Genomic DNA, 21976 nt, shown 5'->3' on the forward strand with positions numbered 1-21976 from the left:
AGAAGCCATTTTCTAATACAGTCAAATTGTAAAAAAAAGAAGGCAAAGACACAGAGATTTCATTTCATGTAATTTGGACATGTTGTTAGGAGGGGCTGGGCTTAGTAGTAAAGTAGAGGGCTATTATAAAAGAGATGGGTTGGCATATTGACTGTAACAGGGGTGGATTGACATCTTGACTAGCACAGCAGAGATTGTGAGGATGACACAGGATCAGGTATGGTCCATTCTGTTGAGCATAGGGCTACTATGAGAGTGATTCAATGACACCTAACAACATATGTTTCAGGTTAATCGTGTGGGCTTTGAATGCTCTCCTGTTCCAGTTTTGAAGTCTCTGTCTCTCTCTTCACAGATGTTTGACTTTCATGTGTCTGCTTTCCTGGGAAACAACACGTCTCTTGAGTCTTTGTCTCAGTCTGTCTCTGTGTTTTCATCTGTTGGGAGCCGAACGTCTTCATTCCTGAGACTCCTTCGAGAACAGGTTTATCCAGGTTCCCTACTCCCACAGAATCCACTTCTCCCTCTCAGTTTTGTTTTTGATAGCTGAGTATTGACTCCCACCCGGAAACTTTTGTTAACTGTTTGATGAGATGCTCGCATACTCTGCTTCTGCCATCCATCAAAAGTGTTTGCTAGGGCAGCTGGGCTCAACATTTAGCTTGGCTTATTAGCATACATAAATGCAGGTTTTTAGAATAGGAATATGGAAAACCACTGACAATCTGGTTCTATTATGGAAACGTCTCAGTTGGAAAGAATGCGGGGAACTTTTCCTCAGCCTCATCTCTCCTTTACACGACTCCTGCCTAAGGCCGCATCCCCTTCAATAAAAGGCAGTTGCCATCAGAAACACAGCACTAGACCTTTCATTCCAGCATACTACTTAGTAGGTTTGATCCACCAGCCTTTGGACTGGGTTTAATCATTTGCACCGCTCAGGCATTTCAAGGGGTCTTATCTAAACTTTCAAAATCCTTTGCAGGACCTCTTCTCTGTTAGCTCCATTTGAAAGGGCCCGTCACTGTCTTCAGTGGAACGGTAAATTCACACTTGTGAATATGGACCTTAACATGCTTGTATAGACAACATAATCTTGTTCCAGTGGCATTCTGAAGGCATAATCCATAGTGTTGCACCACTAACCAAAAAGGCAATGTGCCTGCGGTGTCTCTGTTGATTCAAACCCATCATAGGCTCCGAGGGAGAGCAACGGGAAGTGTCCTGTAAAAATTATAGCTTTGGAATCCTCATGGAGGGCTGCTAGAAGGCAGAATTGTCTCAAAGACTGTGAGTTTTGTTTTGTTTTCAGTTTGGTAGTTCAACAATCAAGTGCTCATCAAAAACTTGTGCTCCAGCTGTGCTTACAGTTCAGGAAACCCCCTGAGGCAGTTCTCTTCTATCACATGGGGTCACTATAATTCAAAATAGACTCCACACCACCTAACAACAAAGTCTTGCTTTAGATATGTTATAATCTGACATAAATACGAATTGCCAGGTGATAGCTACTGAGCTGAACAAGACGTTTATTTCCTTATCCTAAAATCTACCCTTTTTTGAAGGCTAAGTCACGTAATTTTGTAATTTTCCACAAAACTAAAACATCTAGCACCAACTCAATGAACAAATGTAATCAGTGGCCCAAACGTGCCATGAAATTATCCAAATGCTAAGAAATCTGTTGTTATTGTTATTGTTGTTAGGTGCCATCAAAGCAAGTATGATGCATAGCGACCTATGAACAATGTAGCACTGTACCATCCTCACAATCTCTAGCACACTCAAGCCTCTTGCCACAGTGACTGGGGCAACCCACCTGGTCGAGGGTCTTCCCCTCTTTTGCCACCCCTCCACATTGCTAAGTATGATGTCTTCCTCCAAGGAATAACTTTTCCTGGCAACAGGTCCAAAGTATTTGAGATGAAGCTTCATCTTCATCTTCATCTATCTTCATCTTCATCTTCATCATCTTTGCCACGAATGCTCTGGCTGCAACCTTTTAAAGACATATCTGTTATTCTTTTGTCAGTCCATGTGATCTTCAGCACTCCTCTCCAAAACCACAGCTCAAAGGCATCAATCCTCTGTCATCTTTAGTCATTGTCCAGCTCCCAGATACATGGCAAGTGACTGTGAAGACCATAGCCTGAATCAGGCTCACCTTAGTCCTCAGACTTACATCATTACTCCTCAATCATTTTGAGAGGTCCCTGAATGTTAAGGATTGTTGTTGTTGTTATGTGCCGTCGAGTTGTTTGCGACTCATAGCGACCCTATGCACAACAGCCCTAAACCCTGCTCTGTCCTGCGCCAACTGCACCGCCTCTGACACACCCATCCTGATTACCCCAGTCACTGAATCAATCCACCTCATAGAGGGTCTTCCCCTCCTGCGCTGTCCCTCCACCCTCCCAAGCATGATGTCCCTCTCCAAGGACCCGTCCCTCCTGGCAACATGTCCAAAGTATGTCAGACGAAGCCCCAGAATCCTTGCCTCCAAGAAGTAGCTTAGTTTAATCCTCTCCAAGATGAATCTGTAGTTTTCCTGGCAGTCCATGGTACATTCAGTACTCTTCTCCAGCACCACAGCTCAAAGGCGTCAACTCTCTTTCTGTCCTCTCTAGTCATTGTCCAACTCTCTGATGCATAACAAGCGATTGCAAAGACCATGGCTTGTATCAGGTGCACCTTAGTCTCCAGAGAGACACCGTTGCTCTTGAGTACTTTAGAGAGGTCCCTAACGGCAGACTTTCCCATCGTGATACGCTTTTTGATTTCCTGACTGCTGGTGCCAAGAGTGTTGACTGTGGAGCCAAGCAAACTGAAGCTGTGAACAATCTCAATCTCTTCGCCATCCATCCTGACGCTGCCAATTGGTCCAGTGGTGAGAATCTTTGTCTTCTTGACATTGAGCCTCAGTACATACTGAAGGCTTCAGTCCTTGACCCTTCGCAGCAAGTGCATAGATAAACCTAAATAGAGATTGCTTAGAATGGTAATGCCTAAGAGATTCACTTTTTGGTCTATTACCATTCAGAGGGATTCGGAGGCCCAGCCCAGTGTCATTCTAAAAGAAGATAGGAATTAAATTTATGTTTTCCACAGATTTAGAGAAGGACATGGCAATGCCCATCATGTATTTTTCATGTTTGGTTTAGATAGTTCAGAGAATAAGTCACTGTCATTCAAAAGTGAAAATAACTTTTAGAATAAGAGAGAGAGAGAAAGATCTTAGCTTTTGTTGGCTCTCTTGCAACAGGACATTTTAGCTGCTTTCACCCAATCTGGAGTTTCTGTTCTTGCATTGGGTCTCAGTGTATGTCCTCTTTATAACTCTCATATGAGAAAATCTAGATTCTATGCCAACTCTTTTTCTTGCCTGAAAGAAGAAAAATGTGATATAAAATGTTTGAATACTCGAAGACATACAGTATTAAGCAGTTTTATGAGAAATGTACTCTGGTCACAGGACTCCTGTTTTATATTATAAAATTGTTTCTGGTGCTCATCTGCTTCTCTAGCACTATGCTGCTATCACTCCCCAGTGTAGACTATTCCAGCTAGGCATTCGTTTCCTGTTAGACACTGCACTCATGATAACCTCAGTGGCTTTGCTTATGCTGTGCCTTCACTTTGAATTGCCTTTTCTCTCAGTATCTAATGCATCCTATGCTTCTCTAAGCTCCAGCTCATGGTCTTTCTCTTTTGTGAAGTTTGCATGAAGAATTGTTCTAGTTCTCTATGAGCTCCTTCTAAGTGGTTTACTGTCCACATCAATAAGATGGCAGCTATGAAGTGATTTTCTAGGTTAACTAGTAAATCCTTCCATCATGATATTGTAAAGTCATGTGTTGTTTTTCTTGCGTACCCTCGAGTCAGAACCAACCCATAGCTGAGCCTCCAGAAGGTTTCCAGAAGAAGGAAATTGCATGAGGGTTGATTGTCTATCTTTTTTACGTGGAACAGTTGGTAGATTTGAACTGTGTATCTTTGTATTTCCAGCATAATTCCTTACGACTAAGCCACTGGAGCTCCAGAGTCACTTAGTATCTCTTTCCCCTCATCTTCACATGCCAAACACTGAACTCAAATTATCAAGAGTAGTGAAATTAATTATGTAAAATAATTAGGATCAAAAGTCCTTCACATCTGTGCATCTCTAATTCTAAAATACTGAACAATTACCCTGGGGTCTTGATCAATCCAGATTATAAATCTCCAGGTCTAGGGTGGGTTTTAGGGAGCTCTGGTGGCCTAGTGGTAAGAAGTAATCTTTGCAATCCCAGTGGCATGCCATTTGAATCCACTAGGTGCTCCTCGGGAGGGTCCAGGGATATGGGTAATCTTCTTTGCAATTTACTGCTTCTGAAAACCCACTGGCCCCTAGGCCACCAATGCTCCCTTATGAGCTTTGTAAGCAAACCAATATAATTCTTGTTAATAAAAAAAAAAAATCAGTGGGCCACAGGTAGCAGAGTTGATTTCTGGGTTATCGAGACTATAGATCTTAACAGAAGATTGCATCTCTTTCTTCTGTGGAGCAGCTAGCTACTACATTCTAATAATTTGATTATGGTTTTAACCCATTATAAGACTCTAAGAAGCTGTGTTGCAACCCGAAAGGCATGTAGTTCAAATCCACCAGTTGCTTTGAGATAGAAGGATGGATAATCTCCTCCCACGCAATTTACTGCCTCTGAGAACTTATTGGAAGCTCATTAATGAATGGATAAAGGGCTGTTGTTATTATGTACCTTTGAGTCAGAGTTGACTCATATCTGGCACTCCTGCAGATTTTAAGAGGAAGTAAATCACACAAAAGATTACCCAGGATTCAAACTCTAAGCCTTTAGATTGGCAGCACAATTCCTTACTACTAAGCCACCAGAGCTCCCTAAGAGACTGTAAAGGTTCCAGTAAACTAGAGTGATTGCCTAAAGGTTCTAGCCACTATAATGTGAGGATAAGGGTGCTCTCCTCTCCTGTCTTTGCAAACCAAACTATTTTTCCTTGAGTGACTCCAGCTTATCTTGACTCTATGTAAGTCAACATAGAACTAGACCCCACATGATATCCAATGGCTGATTTTTTGAAAATACATTCTTTCTTTTGAGATGCCCCTGACTAGACTCAGATTTCCAACCTTTTGATTAGTGGTGAGTATGTTTGCAACACCTGTAAGAGTCTTGCTTTCTCCTATACCTTTCTTGAGAGGCATCTGTAAAAATTCTTTTGTAGGTGGGTGAATGTCTCCTAGTTTGTTGTTGGATTGTGGGAAGACGAGGATACTACCATATTTCTTTCAAGGTCAGCTGCTGGTTTTGGTAATCTCATTGTTTTGAAGCTGAATTAGCCCCTGTTCCTCCTGGAGACATAATTAAGGCAATGTGTTGACCTTGGGGAAAATAGAGCATTGCATTTAGTGTTTTGTTATAAATAGTAGTGTTTCTTGGCCTTTTTTTACTTCTTTACAAAAAGTAAGGAAAAAAGTTGTTTTGGTTTTGTTTTTCTGTTCAGGAAAATGAATCTTAATCCACTTAATCCACTCCGTAGATCTGTATTTCCAATATATGGCAAATTGCCTGGAATATTCATGATATATTGACCAATTTAGTGAAGTAATTTATTCTCGTCTATAAGATTTAATAGAATCATGTGGAATGTTTGTAAAAGACAAAGGACACTACAGCATGAACATAAAAAGGTAGAGTTTTTATTATTGTTACTAATTATCTTTAAAATAAAAACAAAAGCACAGTTGCAAAGCTGTTGCTCTTGGTGAGTTGGTTCTGACCCAGGGCAGCCTCACGAGGATAGAATTGAGCTCTATACCGTTTTCTTGGTTTTCACCTTTATAGAAATAGATTACCAGACCTTTCTTCCTTAAAGGAGAGTCCACACCACCTTAAAATTAGTAGTTGTGCACAAAAGTCTGAGATAGTTGATTGTGTGGGTCTAAATAGGTGTGTGTGTGGGGGGCTGTCACATAGCTAATAAATAATGTCATTGTGTGCCATCAAGTCAGAACTGACTTGTTGCTGACCCACTAGCAGGTAGATTTTCAAAGGCTTAAAATATCCCAGGAGGATATTTCTCAGGCCAAACAGCTAGTGGATTCCAACTATTCTAAATAATGTTGCTCTAGTTATGTGGAAACCAACTCATAGTTGACTCTAGCAAGTTTTCAGAGACAGGAAGTCACATGGGAGGAGGTTGCCCGGCTTTTCTCACCAAACAGCTGGTAGATTGCAACCTTGGGCCTTAGATCTGACAGTGTAGACCCTTCCTGCTAGGTTATTAGAGCTCCCATTATAGATAACAGTAAGCTAAATTATTAGAGAGAATTAGAACATCACTTCTCTTGGCATTCTAAGATTACAGCGATCTTTCCTCTTCAAGTTTGCTCCCTCATTACCATGTCCATTCACTTGGTATTCCCCAGTAGTAGAGAAGTTTTTCATTATAGCTAGTTCTTTTTAAAAAAAAACAAATCAGCCTTGTAAGTACAGCAGGGAGAGTCCAAGACTAGATGGAGCATCAAAGGAAAATGACTTAATTGGGAGTTTTAATCAGCAGTGAATTCAGAATGAATCAGCAGTGTGATGTAACTGTGAAGAAACAAATGCAACCTCGCAGGGCCAGCAGCTAGGGTAACGGAGAATGTGGGCTGCTTTGTTTTATGCTCTCTTTAAGATCAATTTTTTAAAAATGACACAAACCAAAGGAGATAAGGTCCCTAGGGGATAAGGCCCTTGAGTGTAAAGGAACTACAAGCTTGTCATGAATGTAGAAGTTGATGATGATAGAAAAAAGAAAGTGCATTCAAAATGCTTTAAAACACTTATATAGCTACCATTTAAAGAAGTAACTCTGGGACTGTCTGTGGAATGCTGTGAAACAGGAAATGTCAGTTCAATGTAGATAAGAGTTTTCTACCTATCAAGCATGGAAAGATGGAATAAATTTACCACCAAATATAATTAATGAGGTCCACATTGTTAGCAAAATTTAGACAAAATGACCAAGAGTCTTGTGTCAGTTTAGAGTTATTCAAACACAGGACAAAAATGTAGAAGAAAAGAAAAATTACCCAAGCTAATGGGTGGGTTTTTTTCTAGGAGGGATATTCAAACTCGAAGTCACTGCTGTGAACTCTGAACTGACTCAAAGCTGACCCTCCACTGGATTTCTGAAGCTGTAAATTGTTGTTATGTGCTGTCGAGTCACCTGGGATTCATAGCAGCCCTAAGTACAACAGCTCTGAAGCCTGCCCTATCCTGAGCCAGTCTCACTGACTCCAACACACCAACCTGCATTGCCCCAGTCACTGTATCAATCCATCTCCTCTAGGGTCTTCCTCTTCTGCGCTGTCCCTCCACCCTTCCTAGGATGAAGTCCTTCTCAAAGGATCGTCCTTCCTGGCCACATGCCAAAGGATGTGAGCCAGAGCTTCAAAATGTTAGCCTCCAAGGAGAAACTTGCTTTTACCCTCTCCAAGACAGATCTGTTTGTTTTCTTGGCGGTCCATGGTTTGTTCAAGACTGTTCTCCAGCACCACAACTCGAAGGCATTGATTCTTCTTCTCTCATCCTTAGTCATTATCCAGCCCTCTGGAGCATAGCAAATAATTGCAAGGCTGTAAATTACATGAGAGGAATTTTCTGATCTTCCTACCTTAGACTCGCTGATGGATTCAAACAGTCAGAACTGAGATAACAGCTCAACACTATCATTTTGGGGCACCAGAGCTCCGAGCAGGGAGACATGGTTTTTATCACAAGGAGCCCTTGTGGCCTAGTGTGTACAGAATTGCTCTGCTATCCCAAAGGCACCATCTCTCTGATGATTTGGATCCACCTCTGATCCTGTGGAAGAAAAGTGGGCAGTCTCCTCTTGTATGATTTAAAACTTCCTAAAACCCCACTGGAAATGAACTATGAGTTGGTTCTGACAAGACAGCAATGAGTTTGAGGTTTTGTTTGTTTTCAGACACATTAAATTCAAACCACCTGTTAAAGAGTGAATTCCAACACCTAGCAGCCCCATATGTTTCAGACTAAACTGTCCTCCACAGGGTTTTCAAAGCTATGACCTTTCAGGGGCAGACTTCCAGGACTTTCTAAGGTGCCTCAGAATCAATTTGATTTGCTACCTTTTTCAGTCAGTACTTGAGAGTTTAACCAGCTGTGATATGTAAAGGACTCCTTCTTTTACTTTAAAACACTTGCCGTTGAGTCAATTCCAACTCACAGCAACACCTTCTAAAGGCTTTAAGTCTTTATAGAAACAGACCATTTTTCTCTTGTGGAACGGCTGGTAGGGTTGAGTTACTGACCTTCTGATGAGGAGTCAAGTCTTTATACACAACACCACAAGGGCTCCTTTCAGTTAAACTAAAAAAAGCAACTCAACTTGGATCTGACTCATAGTAATCCTTGATTCGGTTTCTAAGGCTATAAATAGTAATGGAAGGAGACTGCCCATCTTTTTCCTGTGACTTTGACCTGCTCTGGACACACAACCTCTTACAGACTACACCTCTAGGGCTCCCTTAACTTGCACTCTTTCTATCTCAAATAAGAATCAATTCATATTATGGTTTTTGGAGAGGATAAGTCCCAGAGGAGGAGACTGATCCCCTTTCTCCCATGGAGCTGCTGAACCAGAGGCGCTGCCTTTGGGGTGGCAGTGCAACTCCCTAGACAGTTGGCCTCTAGAGCTTCCTTCAGTTACGTGGTGATGGTGATGCTTGTTGTTAGTTACCATTGAGTCAGAACCACTCATAGTTGACCTTCCAGCAGATTTTTCAAAGGCAGTAAATTGTGCAAGAGGAGATTGCCCTTCTTTCTCCTGCAAAGCAGCTGTGAATTCAAACCACTTGTCTTCCAACTGGCAGTGCAATTCCTTGCCACTAAGCCACCAGAGCAACATTCAGTGACACTAAATGACCCCAATTCTCTCCAATTTTAGGTCCTACCAACAATGGATGATATCTATTACCTTAAAATGTCTCTGCTGCTATTGTTATTAGGCACTGCCAACTTGACTCTGACTCGGAGCCTTCCTGTACAACAGGACAAAACCCTGTCCGATCCTAGGCCTTTTTCACAATCTCCGATGTGCTTAAACCCATTGTTGCATCACCATATCAATCATTCTTGTGGAGACTTTTCTTCTTCTCTTTGCCCTTATGTTTTAAAGCATAATGTCTTTTTCCAAGCTCTGCCTCTCCTGGCAACATGCCCAAAGTATGTGAGACAAAGTTTCACCGTTTTTTGCCTTCAAGGAACACTCGGACTGTACTTCCTCAAAGACAGATTTGTTTATTCTTTTGGCAATCTATGGTGTATTCAATATGATAATTCAAAGGCATAAATTCTTTTTTGGTCTTCTTTATTCCACATCCAACTTTGGAGGAGATGTTGTTATGTACCGTAGAGCCAGAACCGGCCCATAGCTGACGCCCTGGAGGGTTTTCACATACACATATATAAAATATATAAAAAATGTATCCTTGATGGCAGATTTGTTCAATGCTACATGCTATTTGATTTTTTGAATGCTACTTCTACAGATGTTGATTGTGGATCCAAATAAAATGAAATCCTTGACAACTTCAATCTTTTATCTATTTATCATGCTTATTGTTATTATTGAAAGAATTTTTATTTTCTTGATGTTGGGATATAATTCATCTTGATTATTATAGTCTTTGATCCTCTTTAGTAAGTGCTTCAAATACTCTTCACTTTCTAAAAACAAGGTTGTCTCCTCAGCATAATGTAAACTATTAGTAACTCTTCCTCCAATCCTGGTGCTGTGTTCTTCTCCCTATAGTCCAGCATCTTGGGATATTTGTTCAGTGTACAGATTGAATTTGTGTAGTGAAAGGATGCAACCTTGATAAACACCTTTCCTGATTTTAAACCAGGCTATACCCTCTTGTTCTGTTCAAATACTGCTTCTTGGTCTATGTATAGATTCTACATGAGAACATTCAAATGTGCTGAAATTTCCAGTCTTCTCAATGTTATTAATATATTATTTATTAGCCGAACAGTTGAATGAATGCCTTTGCACAATCAATAAAATACAGGTAATCTTAGTTCTGATATTCTGTACTTTCAATAAAGATCATCTGATATCAGTAAAGAAAATCCTTGTTCCATAACCTCTTCATAATTCAGTTGAAATTCTGGCAGTTCTTGTCAGATACTGCTCCAGGAAATTTCGCTATAATACTGTCTAGGTTTTTCCATTTTTTTAGACAAGCTGACAGATAAAATTACATTGTTTTATTACTTTGCATTTCTTTAATTTGTAGTGAAAACAATTTATTTCGGACTCCATGAAAGATGCCTTTTGGGGGCATGTATGTAGTTTCATTTTTACAACATGTTTTATGATATTGAAACATGAATAAATAACTTTCTTGTCTTTCAAGACTAACTCTGATCAAGGACTTTGATTTTGACTCCTTTCTGGAATCTCCTGGTGGTGTTATCTTACATTATTTTGGATGTACATGACTTACCCTCCTCAAATTAATGGCTTCTGGAAGCTCACTTTGCACTATTTCATGTTTTCTCACTTTAACCGATCTAGCCCAATTCTTTGAAGAAAACTTTGCACATATTTGGAGCTTAATAAGTAAAGATTTAGAAAACATAATGATTGGAGGAGAGAAAGTTAGTTATGGGAAAGCCATTGATTTAACTCTATTATTAACTTTTAGCTCTTTATAAAACAGAATCTTAAACCTTACCAATGATGTTCCTACAAAGAACCACATGTTATTGGAGCTATATTTATTTCTGAGGATGATATATGGAATAGAAGGATGCTAGGAAACAACTAGATGAAGATACCCAGTGCCACTGAATTATACTGTAGAAATTGAATTGGTCTACGTTTTGTTGTGTATGTTTTGCTATGTATAATTGTGTATGGTTTGTTGCTCCAGTGGTGTAGTCTGCAGAGAGTTGTGTTTCAAACCCAAAGGCAGTGCTTCTCTGGTTGTTTGAATCTACCAGCAACTTTGAAGAGAAACGATGGGCAATCTCCTCCCTCTGCAATTTATAGCCTTAAAAAAAAAAAACAACTCTCCAAAAACCTACTGGAGGGTCAGCTATGAGTTGGTTCCAACTCAGTGGCAATGAGTTGAGTTGTAGTGTGAATTTTTACAAGAGCAAAAACAGCAACGAAAAGATACTAAGATGGGAATTCTTCATGAGAAGGGGTTGTGGGCATTTAGGTTTCTGTGGAAAAGCTACTAGGGAGATGAGGATTCTCATCGACTTGCAGCAGCATCATGTATAGGTGGCGAACTCCCATCTGCCTTTGTCCAGGCCCACACAACCTCAGAAGCTAAGAAATAGCAGTGTCAACTCAGGCAAAGCTAACACCCAAAATTTAATGCTGTGTATAAGATGTTCTAACTTAGAGCACAATGCAGTTCTTTTGCTTTATATGTAAGTTGAGTTAGGGTTTTTTTGTTGTTGTTGTTGTTTTAAATTACGTGTGGCTATTACGAAGAACATTGTTTTTAGAAAAATCTTAAAGCAAAGTACTCTCAAAGTGCTGTTGGACTGTAAGTACCAGATAAATTCTATATATAATATAAACATAGACCACATATTCTATAGAAAAATATCCAAAGGAATTTCCACATCATTTGTTTTAGAGTATTACTGAGTGAAACATTGCTTCAAATAAATGATCTATCAGCTCAAACTGAATCATATGTTGGGGTGTTTATCCTCAAATTGAGTATTGGGAGAAAGTGTTTTAGGATCTTAGAGACTTCTGTCAGAAAGAATTGGAATTTGACTTTAGCTGAACCTGAAATTTTGTGTAACTTCCCCCCTTTTTTTTTGCCCTGGTCATAGACAGCAAGTGCATTTGTTGAATGTTGCTGGCAAGAATGATCCAAGAGATACAAGATGGGAAAAGGGGCTGTGACAGCTGAGGAGGCTTTCAGGGCTACATACGGTCTCACACACACAGGAGAAGGCAAGGGGCAGTGGGGACACAGGAAGGGCTGCCCTCAGCCATTGAGCACCACATGGATGAGCTCTTTATAGCTGATACTACTATTGCTGTCCTCATGCCCTGCCAGCATCTCTACTTCTTCCTCTGTCATTTCATCCAAGGACATGCTGGATCTCGGCATTCATGACAGTACCATTCGCTTCCTCATCAAATGCCCGAAGGCTCTCAGCATCCTCATAGGTGCCCTGGTCCTTGTCCTTGTCCACAGTCTGCAGCATAGGCAGGAAGTGCTCCAAATCCAGGACCTTCACAATCATTTCATCATTCTTAGGGTTTCCCAGGACTTTGAGCACCTTGGTGTTGATGGGGTTCTGGCCCAGGGTCCTCATTACTGTACAAGATCTTTCCATCACCTGCTTGGTCAAACAGCTGGAAGACCTCCTTAAATTCTGTGGTCTGGTCCTCAGTGAAGTCACACATCTTGAGTGCTCAGGTATTGGGACCTTTTCCTGAAGCAATGGCCATAGCTTCACTTTTAACTTTTCCAATTGTTCTTTGAAACTTGTCTGAGAATCAGTATAATGAACACAGCTAACTCTGTGTATAAATCCCTCAGTAGGTGTTCTTTAAAAATGTTTGTTTCTTTCCCCATACTATTGCTTTCAACTAGCAAATAGAAAGTTGATGCAGCGTGGAAACATCTCTGCCCAAAAGAGGAAGTGTGCAAAGAACCAAACATTAGGAAATGTAGGTTTAGAAGACAGATAGGTTGGAGACCTATGTAAAACTTCCTTCCATAGATGGTGTCTTTACCACTTACTCTACTTTACTTGCCATTGAGTTCTGGTGGCCTAGTGATAAAGATCTGTGCTATGAACTCAAAGACACATAGTTCAAATCCACCAACCATTCCACAGGAGAAAGATGAGTAATCTCCTCCCATGCAATTTACTGTCTCCAAAACCCACTGGAGAGTCAGCTATGTGTTGGTTCCATCTCAGTGATATCTAACAATAACTGACAAAGTTGGAACCAACTCAGAGCCGACTTTCCACTGGGTTTCTATGACTATAAAGCCCAAGAGAGGAGACTGCCCAGCTGTCTCCTACAAAGCCTCTAGTCATTCTAATGGCTAGAGACATGTGACCTTTGAGTAAGCAGTTCAGCTCTCTGAAGACCAGGCCATCAGTGCTACCTTTAGTCATTTAGTACTGCTCTGACAGACCACAAGCGGATGACTTTACCAAATAGACATTTATTCTCTCACAGTTTAGTGAGCTAGGAGTACAAATAGAGGGTACCAGCTCTAGGAGAAGGTTCTCTGGGTGTGAGAGCTTTGGAAGAAGGTCCTTACCTCCTTCAACATTTGTAGTCTCAGCGTTCCTTGGAGAACTTCATGTGTATTGTAATAACAAGTTACATTTCAGGATCAGAAATGACTCAGAGTTCAGTCCTTAAGTCAAGACAACTTTTCAACTATGCTTACAGGTAGGTAGATCTCTCTCTCTCTCTCTCTCTCTCTCTCTCTCTCTCTCTCTGTGTGTGTGTGTGTGTGTGTGTCCTGGATGTGACTGGACTCTACCAATGTCTGCTTAGACAAGTGGTACAAAGCTCTTTGTTCCACTCAAAGTGCCCAAAGACACCTCCCTCTACTTGCAACTCTCCTGCCCAAAAGTACTCAGTTCTCTTTCTCTGTAGGTCAACACATCCTCTGCACCATCTACTACTTGTTCTAGGATTCTACTGCTCCTACTACTGCCATTTCTTGACATCTTACAACATCTCCAACATTATTGCTCTCTGTCTCCTGGGTCTAGGAAGTTCTCAGCACAGGGACTTTGGGTCCAGGGGGTGTACACTACCCTTGGTTCTTCTTTCTTGGATGTAGAGTTGCTGTTGTCGTTAGGTGCCGCAGAGTTGAGTATGACTCATAGCAATCCTATGAACAGTCAGCCTGAACCTTGGCCTGTCTTGTGTTATCTTAATCATCACTAACACACTAGAGCCCATTGCTGAAGTTATCAATCCATCTCATTGGAGGTCTTCATCTCCTTTGCTGACCCTCCGTCTTTCCAAGCATGATATCTCTTTCCAAGGAATAGCCTTATCTAGCTACAAGTCCAAAGTATGAGAGGTGAAGCTTTATCATCTTTGCCTCCAAGGTGCTTTCTGGCTGCACTTTTCCCAAGGTATCTATCTCTGTCTGCTCTTTCAGCAGTCCATGGGACATTCAGTAAGCTTCTCCAGCTCCCTAACTCCCCCAATCTCTGCTCTTTTGTTTGTTTTTCAATCTCAAAAGAGATTGACTCAAGGTACAGAATTAGTCCCATAGGTGGTACCCTGCCTCAGTAACATCAAGGTGGTTAATATTTATAACACAGGATAATTACATCAGATCACAACATAGGGTATAATTATGTAATACTGAAAATGACGATCTAGCCAAGTCAGCACATATTTTTGAGGAACACAGTTCAATCCATAATGAATAGTCTTGGGCTAAGGCTGGAGTTTAATGCCTTAGGATCACTGCAAAGTAGAGTTCTTCCTCAGAATTCTTGTACACTATACACTTTTGTCATAGACCTTAATCTGTCACATCTTTATCCTCTTCTTTTGCCATTGCCTTGACTATGAGTTCCTTGGGATCAGCAGCTATTTCCAGCATTTACCTAACTTTCTGTTTTCTGAACCAAATTAAAAGTAATAAAATAATTTTACTTGAGCAAGAAGAGTATCTTACCTCAGAGGATAAGCTAGCACTGCCATATGTCAGACCTATTTCATTCACTTCACATGTGTTAATTCATGCAATATTCATGATAAGCCTGTAACTGTCATTGTCCAATTGTACAGATGAAGGTAGATAATAAAATGTATTTGAGTGAATAACAAAAGCTCATATTGGTTGAAAATTTTTCCAAAGACCATAAAGCTAGCAAGGAGCACTGGTGGCGTAGTGTGGTAGGGAGTTAGACTGCCAACTCAAAGGTGCCTCTTCTCTGGCAGTTCAAATCCACCAACAGTGCTGGCTGCATAAGAAAGATAGGCTAGCTCTTCCTGTGCAATTTACAGCTTCAGAAAACCCACTGGAGGCTTAATTCCGGCCCTACAGCAATGAGAGAGACAGATAAAGCTAATTGTTGTTGCTATTGTGTACCATTGACTTGGAACCGACCCATAGCTGACCCTCCAGTGGGTTTTCAGAGGTGGTTAATCACATGGGAGGAGATTGCCCTTCCTAATCTATTAAGAACTATCAAATGGATCTGAACCCAAGCAAACTATCTCCAAGGATTCCTAGTGTTGCAATGCCTAAGCACTTGGCTGTTAACTGAAAGGTCTATAGTTTGAATCCACTAGCTACTTTATAGGAAAAGATAAGGCCATCTCCTTCCATAGAGATGTACAAACATGAAAACTAGAGGGCAGCTCTGTTAACTCTTCTAGGATTGCTCAGAATCGGAATAGACTAATTAACATGTCTGGTGCTTTGGTCAAACTATGTTCAGATCTCTGAGTGATACAAATGATTTGCTTTCGACTACTAAGCATAATGTTGGTCATTTTCATGTACCCGGGAGTGCTACAGAAGAAAGGTCTGGTGATCTACCTCCATAAGGCACAGCCACTGAAAATCCTATGAAGTGCTGTTCTACTCTGAAACATATGAGGTCCCCATGAATCACAATCAACTTGATAGTAATGAGTTTGTTTGGTTTTAAAGTGCCCCCAGAGGCCACAATCCTGATAATCACACTATACTCTCTTTATGTCATCATTAAAAAGAATGTGTCAGGTCTATCATAAAAGGATGAGACAAGGTGTAGAACATACCAAAGATGTTTTTCTTTCTATAGAAGTAGGAGAGAGGATGTATTTAAATGACATTAAACCACTTGGTATCAAGTGGGCTCTGATGGCAACCCCACATCATAAGTAGAATTGTGCTGTTCAGGATCTTCAATAGCTGATTAATCAGAAGTGGATTACCAGGTCTTTCTTCTGAGATACCTCTGGAAGGACTCCAACCATCAGCATTTCAGTTAGCAGTTGAGCATGTTAACTGTTTGCACTACCCAGTGGCTCCTGAATGTCTCAGATGCATAGACAGTTTTCTAGGGGAGAAACATGGGGAAATATCACTGGAATCCTCTGGGCAAAGGAACAAGGGGATTTGAGAACCAAGAAAAAGGCTCTACTTTCATTGTTCCCTTTTATTTGTTTTAGATTTTTAAAAAGAAAAAAGCAATGGATATATCTTACATTTTCTAAAGTGTTAAAAATACATGGATCAATTTTAATCTCCTGGGAACTTTCTTTAGTCTTCAGATATCTGCCAGTTGGAACTAGTGTTCAATAGATCTTACACTTCATTATAAAAATGTGAATACTTTGTGTTGGGCTTCATGTTACTGGTTACAGTGGACTCTAGTTTAATATTTCAGTGGTTCTTCCGTGAAATGATACTATACTTGCAAAAGAGAGTAAGAGGGAGACATACAAAGGAAGAGAGAAAATAGGTCAAAGCCTATTCTGATTGCTATTTTTGTCTTGGTCTTTTAATTCTATTTGTAAAATAACACTGCTCTTAGTCAACTCTCTCTGCCATTCTCTTCAGCCTCACCCAGTGATTCTCACCACTGGGCCGATTGGCAGCATCATGATAGATGGTGAAGAGATTGAGATTGTTAGCAGCTTTAGTTTGCTTGGTTCTACAATCAACACTCTTGGTACCAGCAGTCAGTAAATATTGCACTGAGAATGTCAGCCTTTAAAGACCTCTCCAAAGTACTAAAGAGCAACAATGTCAATCTGGAAACTAAGGTGCACCTGATCCAAGCCATGGTCTTTGCAATTACTTGCTATGTATCAGAGAGCTGGACAATGGCTAGGGATGATAGAAGGAGAATTAATGCCTTTGAGCTGTGGTGCTGGAGAAGAGTACTGAATATGCCATGGACTGCTAGGAGAACAAACAAGTTTGTTCTAGCGAGTGTAAGCCCAGGCTGCTCCTTTTGGAGGCAATGATTCTGAAACTTTGTCTGATATACTTTGGACATGTTACAAGGAGGGACCATTCCTTGGAGAGGAACGTCATGCTTGGGAGGGTGGAGGGTGCAGGAGAGGAAGACCTTCGATGAGATGGATTGATTTAGTGACTGGGTAATGAGAGTCGGTGTGTCAGAGACAATAAGATAGAGCAGAGTTAGATAGGTTGTTGTACATTTGGGTCACTCTGTGCTGCAGGTGACTCAATGGCACATAACAACAATAATTACTGTGTTGCAGAACTTGGCCACTATGCTGTCTACAGTGGAGAGTACTGCTAACACATGCTAGGAGCCGGAAAACCCAGTAAAGGGGCTGTCCCGGATGTTTTGCCCTGAGTGATACACTGCTCTTTCCTTCCTAGATGGTATCATGGCAACCTCTCACGCCATGCCGCTGAAGCTCTTCTTCTCTCAAATGGATTAGATGGGAGCTACCTGTTAAGGGACAGTAATGAAAAGACTGGGTCGTACTCTCTGTCTGTGAGGTAAGTTACTTCAGAAGTGTACGAATTCTGAATAACACCCTCTCTCACTATATGTGTACTTACTTTATCATCAGACTCAAAGTTTGAGCCTTCAAAACTCTCCAGACACTTATTAGGGTCTCAGTTCAAAGGATCTCAAAGTCTAAATCATTAAACTGTCAAAACATGCTTGATTCATGCAATTTTAGGGAGGAAAAAAATAGAGAACAAATGTTAAAGCTGGGAGAAATTTGACAAGTTGTTTAATTCAAATCTCTCACTTTGCTCATGAAGAAACTCAAGCCCAGAGTGGTGGAGTGGCCTGAATACAAGAAAACAGAGATGGAGAGAGAACCAGAAATCAAGCTCCTGAAACTTAGCCCGGTGTCCTTATCACTGTTTTAGAATGTCTGGAAAATGAGAATATCTTGTGGCTGTACAACTTTCATAATCACAGTCACCCAGGTCACATGAAGTTTTCTGATGTCTCCTCCAACTGTATCTTCTATCTTGAGACTGTTTCACTCCTATAAGAAGATTTATTAAACTCTCTCAGGTTGTGGTGACTGCTAAATTGCCATTGAATCATCCTCTCAACTCACAGTGATGCCACACACAATGGAATAATGCACTGTCATCTCAATTTTCATGATCTGTATTTTGGAAATTGATCACTAGCCTTTCTTCCTAGTCCACTGTAGTCTGGAAGTTCCAATGAAATATGTTCTGAAGCACAGAAACATGCAAAACTGAAAGCAGGTGGTGGCTGGAATGAGAACATTCACCAGGAACCCAGCCAAGTGCAGTAACTGTCCTTTTAGTGTTTTCCCTCCCCACCCTCTTCCTTGTGGCTGCATCATTAGATCCAAGAGGCGGGCTAATTCACCCTGTGCTTGCTAATAATCTAGGTCAGCATCTGTCTGACTCTTACTGACAGTTTTTAAACCTCCCAGGATTTGGGGAAGTCCTGCCTACGTCTCACAGAAACTGTGAATACTGTGTGAAATTCCCCTCACTATATACCATTAAGAAGCACTGGTGATGCAGTGTATAACGTGTCAGGCTGCTAAACAAAGGTCAGCAATTCAATTCTACTAGCTCCCCCCTGGAGAAAGTTGGACAGTCTCCGCATAAAGATTTATAGCCTCAGAAACTTGATCACCATGAGTCAGAATCAGGAATCAACTCGATGACAGTAGGGTTTGGCGTTTTACCAATTCATTAATGCCAAACTGCAATTGTATTACTGTTTCAAAGAGTCTGCTATCTTCCTTGAAAGAAATAAACTTGTTTATGTAAGATGAACTAACATAAGAAAAGTCTATCATTTCTTTCCTTGTGGGAAAATTGTTAAGCAAAAATATAATTCTTCTGGGTCTGGAGCAGGAATCCATACAATCTCTGATCTATAGAAAATGATAAAAATTCATCCTTTTGTTAGACTGCAGATGCATGCATTCTTGCATGAATCTTCCAATAATCAGGGGGTGAGGGGTGGGTGGGAACCTCTATGGAATTCCTGAAACAAAGGATGTTAATAAATTTTTTACCTGATTATCTCATGTGAACAACTAGAGAATAAACACCTTCATTTATTGCTGTTGAGTCTGAGCTGACTCATAGCTGACCCCGTCATTGAATTTCTGAGGCTGTAAATTGCACAGGAATAAATTGCTCATTTTTCTCCCATGAAGCCATATATTACCTCTATATAAATTTGAAGAATATAAATCGTGGATTGCCATTATAACCACTTAGGAATGTGATTTAATATCTAAAACCCAAGGGCCATGGGACACTTTCATGATATTTTCCTCACTACAAAATAGAAGGCTCAAAGAAATAAAATCTGTCACAGTATTTTTAGATGAAGCATCCCTGGATTACCTTATTCTCTTACCTTATTTTTGTATGAGTCATAACACTATCTCCAAACCCTAACTATAATGTATGGAGCCCAAGAGAAAATGAACATTCAGGACTGGTTTACTGCTCGTTGTTGTGTCATTGAGCAGATCCTAACTCATAGTGACTCTGTGTGAATGACCCTCCCTGCGCTTCTCAAATCTACAATCTTTCAGAAGCAGAGCAAGGCTTGTCTCTGAAGTGTCTCTGGTAGGTTCAAGCCTACAAAATTTTAACTAGTAGGTGAGCACTCCTTACATATTATTATAAAAAAAATGATGAGCATATACTTAATGAGGGCATTTCAGCTTTAGGAGGAAACACATAGGACCAATTCAACAGCATTAATACTTTTAAAAATAAGTAACAATTGGGAAGACTGAGAACTTTGTTAACAGTAGCCTAAAGCAGTGAGTGTCAAGGCTGAGGTGTCTGAGTATATTTTGTAAGCTGTCCTGACTGTATTCTGCTACTAATCTAAATTATAGCATTTTGACTTCTAAAAAAAACACACAAAAAACAAAAACTAAATGAAATATAACAATTATCAAAGATAACAGAAGCAACAGATCAATTTGGGATAGTGATGATTTTCACTCATTTACTTATTCATTCCCTTAGGTATAAACCAAGGGTCTAAGAGGAAACACACGCTGCCACACACTTTTATAAGTATTGCAGATGATTAAAAAAGCTTTCTCCTCAGGGAGGTTATGGGGGCAATAAGACAATGCACAAATAAAATACTTTTAAAAAAATACTCCAACTCGTTGATGTCAAATTGCAATCAACTTATAGCTGACCCTCCAGCGAGTGTCTGAGGGCTGTCAATCGCAGCAGAAGAGGTAGTCCTTCTTTCTTCTTCCAGTCATTGAAGGATTCAAACTGCTGTTTACGTTAGCAACATAACTTTCTATAGACTTCACAACCAGCATTTCCAAATATACAAATGGGGGCAGTAAATGATGCAAAAGAGAACCAGAGAAGTGTTGAAGTTGTTGGGAAGAGAAAAAGTACTAAACATAAGCTGGTATTAGTAACACACATGCTATTTAAAAGATGAATTGGCATTTGAACTGAAATTCATTGAATAGTTGGGATGCAGGAAGTGGAAAATAAAGGGAAGATGTTTCAGATGGAGAGAGTAGTAGGAGCTGAGTGATAAGAGACAGAGGCAGAAACTCCTAGGAATGTGGCAGGTCCAGTTGGATCAGAAGAGTGGTTCCCAAAGCATAGTCTCCAAACCAGCAGCATCAACATCACCTGGGCACATCCTACCCAAACTGCCATGAAGTCAATTCTGACTCATAGTGTCCCTCCATTAGGGTTCCAAGGATATACATCTTTACAAGAGCAGACCATTATCTTTCTCCTGTGGATTTGAACAACAGGTTACTAGCCTAATATGTTTCACAGTACACCAAAAGGGCTCCTTAGGAACATGTTAGAAATGATAATTCTTGGGATCCACCTTGGATTTACTGAATCAGTGTGGGGTCCAGTAATCAGGGTTTTACCAAGCCCTCCAGAGAATTCTGCTGCTGGATCCAGTTGAAGCATGTGCTTCATAAAGAGGAATAGTGGAAGGCAAGACTACAAAGTTTGGGTGGAGTCAGATAAAGTGGACCTGTGTGTTTTTATTTGTTTATCAAATACTTTGCTGTATTACAAAATGAGGTAAAAAAATTACAATGTAGGGAATTGGGTGTTTTATTGTGCAGTGAAACAAGGGTCTTGCCCTCTTGGGCTCACATAACTAAATGGTAGAAGCAGGATTCTGACTGACTCTCAGAGAGGTAAGGGGAGAGGCTTAAGGACAAAGAAAAATTTGGTCAGAGTGTTACATGTTGTTTCCGTCATCTTTCTTCCCTGCCACTTAGATCCTGTTCCTTTAGAAGGTTAATATCAAGCCTCTTTTGGTGTTTGATGCAAATAACTTGCATTCTTTTCTCACCAAAATGTTAGTGATTCAAAGCCACCCAGAGATGCTGGAGAAAAAATTCTTGGTTATTGGCTTCTATAAAATTACTGCTAAGAAGAACCTTTATATTAGTTCAAACCTGAGGCATATGGGGTTGCCATGAGTCAGAATCCATATGAAAGCAACATTCCCCCAGTAAGTGGGGATTATATTGACAGAATGATCTTTAATCTTCCATTAAATTTCAAAACCCCTCACCAAAAGAAAACAGAGATGCTATAGAATACTACCAATGATTTTTTTAATAATGAGGACAGTCATTTTCAGTGTGTATTTCAATATGTGAAAATAATCTTTTAAAAAATATCTTTTGAGATTCAAGCAAGAATCCACACCTCACTCCATATACAAAAACCAACTCAAGGTGGATCACAGACCTAGGACTAAAACCAAGGACTACAAACTTTATTAAAGAAAAGCTAGGAACAACGCTAGAAGTCCTAATCCACAACATAAACAGTCTTCCAAGTATCCCGAAAAACCTACAATCAGGAGAAGATAAAATAGATGAATGGGACCCTCTAAGAATCAAATCCCTATGCACATCCAAAAACTTCTCCAATAGGGTAAAAAGGGAA

At 40.3% G+C, this 21976-nt stretch overlaps 1 protein-coding gene and 1 pseudogene across 1 annotated transcript in view; one reads left to right on the forward strand and one right to left on the reverse strand.

The window, feature by feature from the left end:
* DAPP1 (dual adaptor of phosphotyrosine and 3-phosphoinositides) overlaps positions 1-21976 on the forward strand; it is a 90704-nt gene that overhangs the window by 10693 nt on the left and 58035 nt on the right. Inside the window, exon 2 of the mRNA XM_006893110.1 lies at positions 17411-17533. Coding sequence (XP_006893172.1) covers positions 17411-17533 — 123 coding nt within the window. The remainder of the gene's footprint in view (positions 1-17410; positions 17534-21976) is intronic.
* LOC102866773 lies at positions 12050-12474 on the reverse strand (annotated as a pseudogene).

Source organism: Elephantulus edwardii, unplaced genomic scaffold (genome assembly GCF_000299155.1).
Source record: "Elephantulus edwardii isolate Elephantulus edwardi_28Jun2011 unplaced genomic scaffold, EleEdw1.0 scaffold00122, whole genome shotgun sequence".
Lineage (NCBI taxonomy): Eukaryota > Metazoa > Chordata > Mammalia > Macroscelidea > Macroscelididae > Elephantulus > Elephantulus edwardii.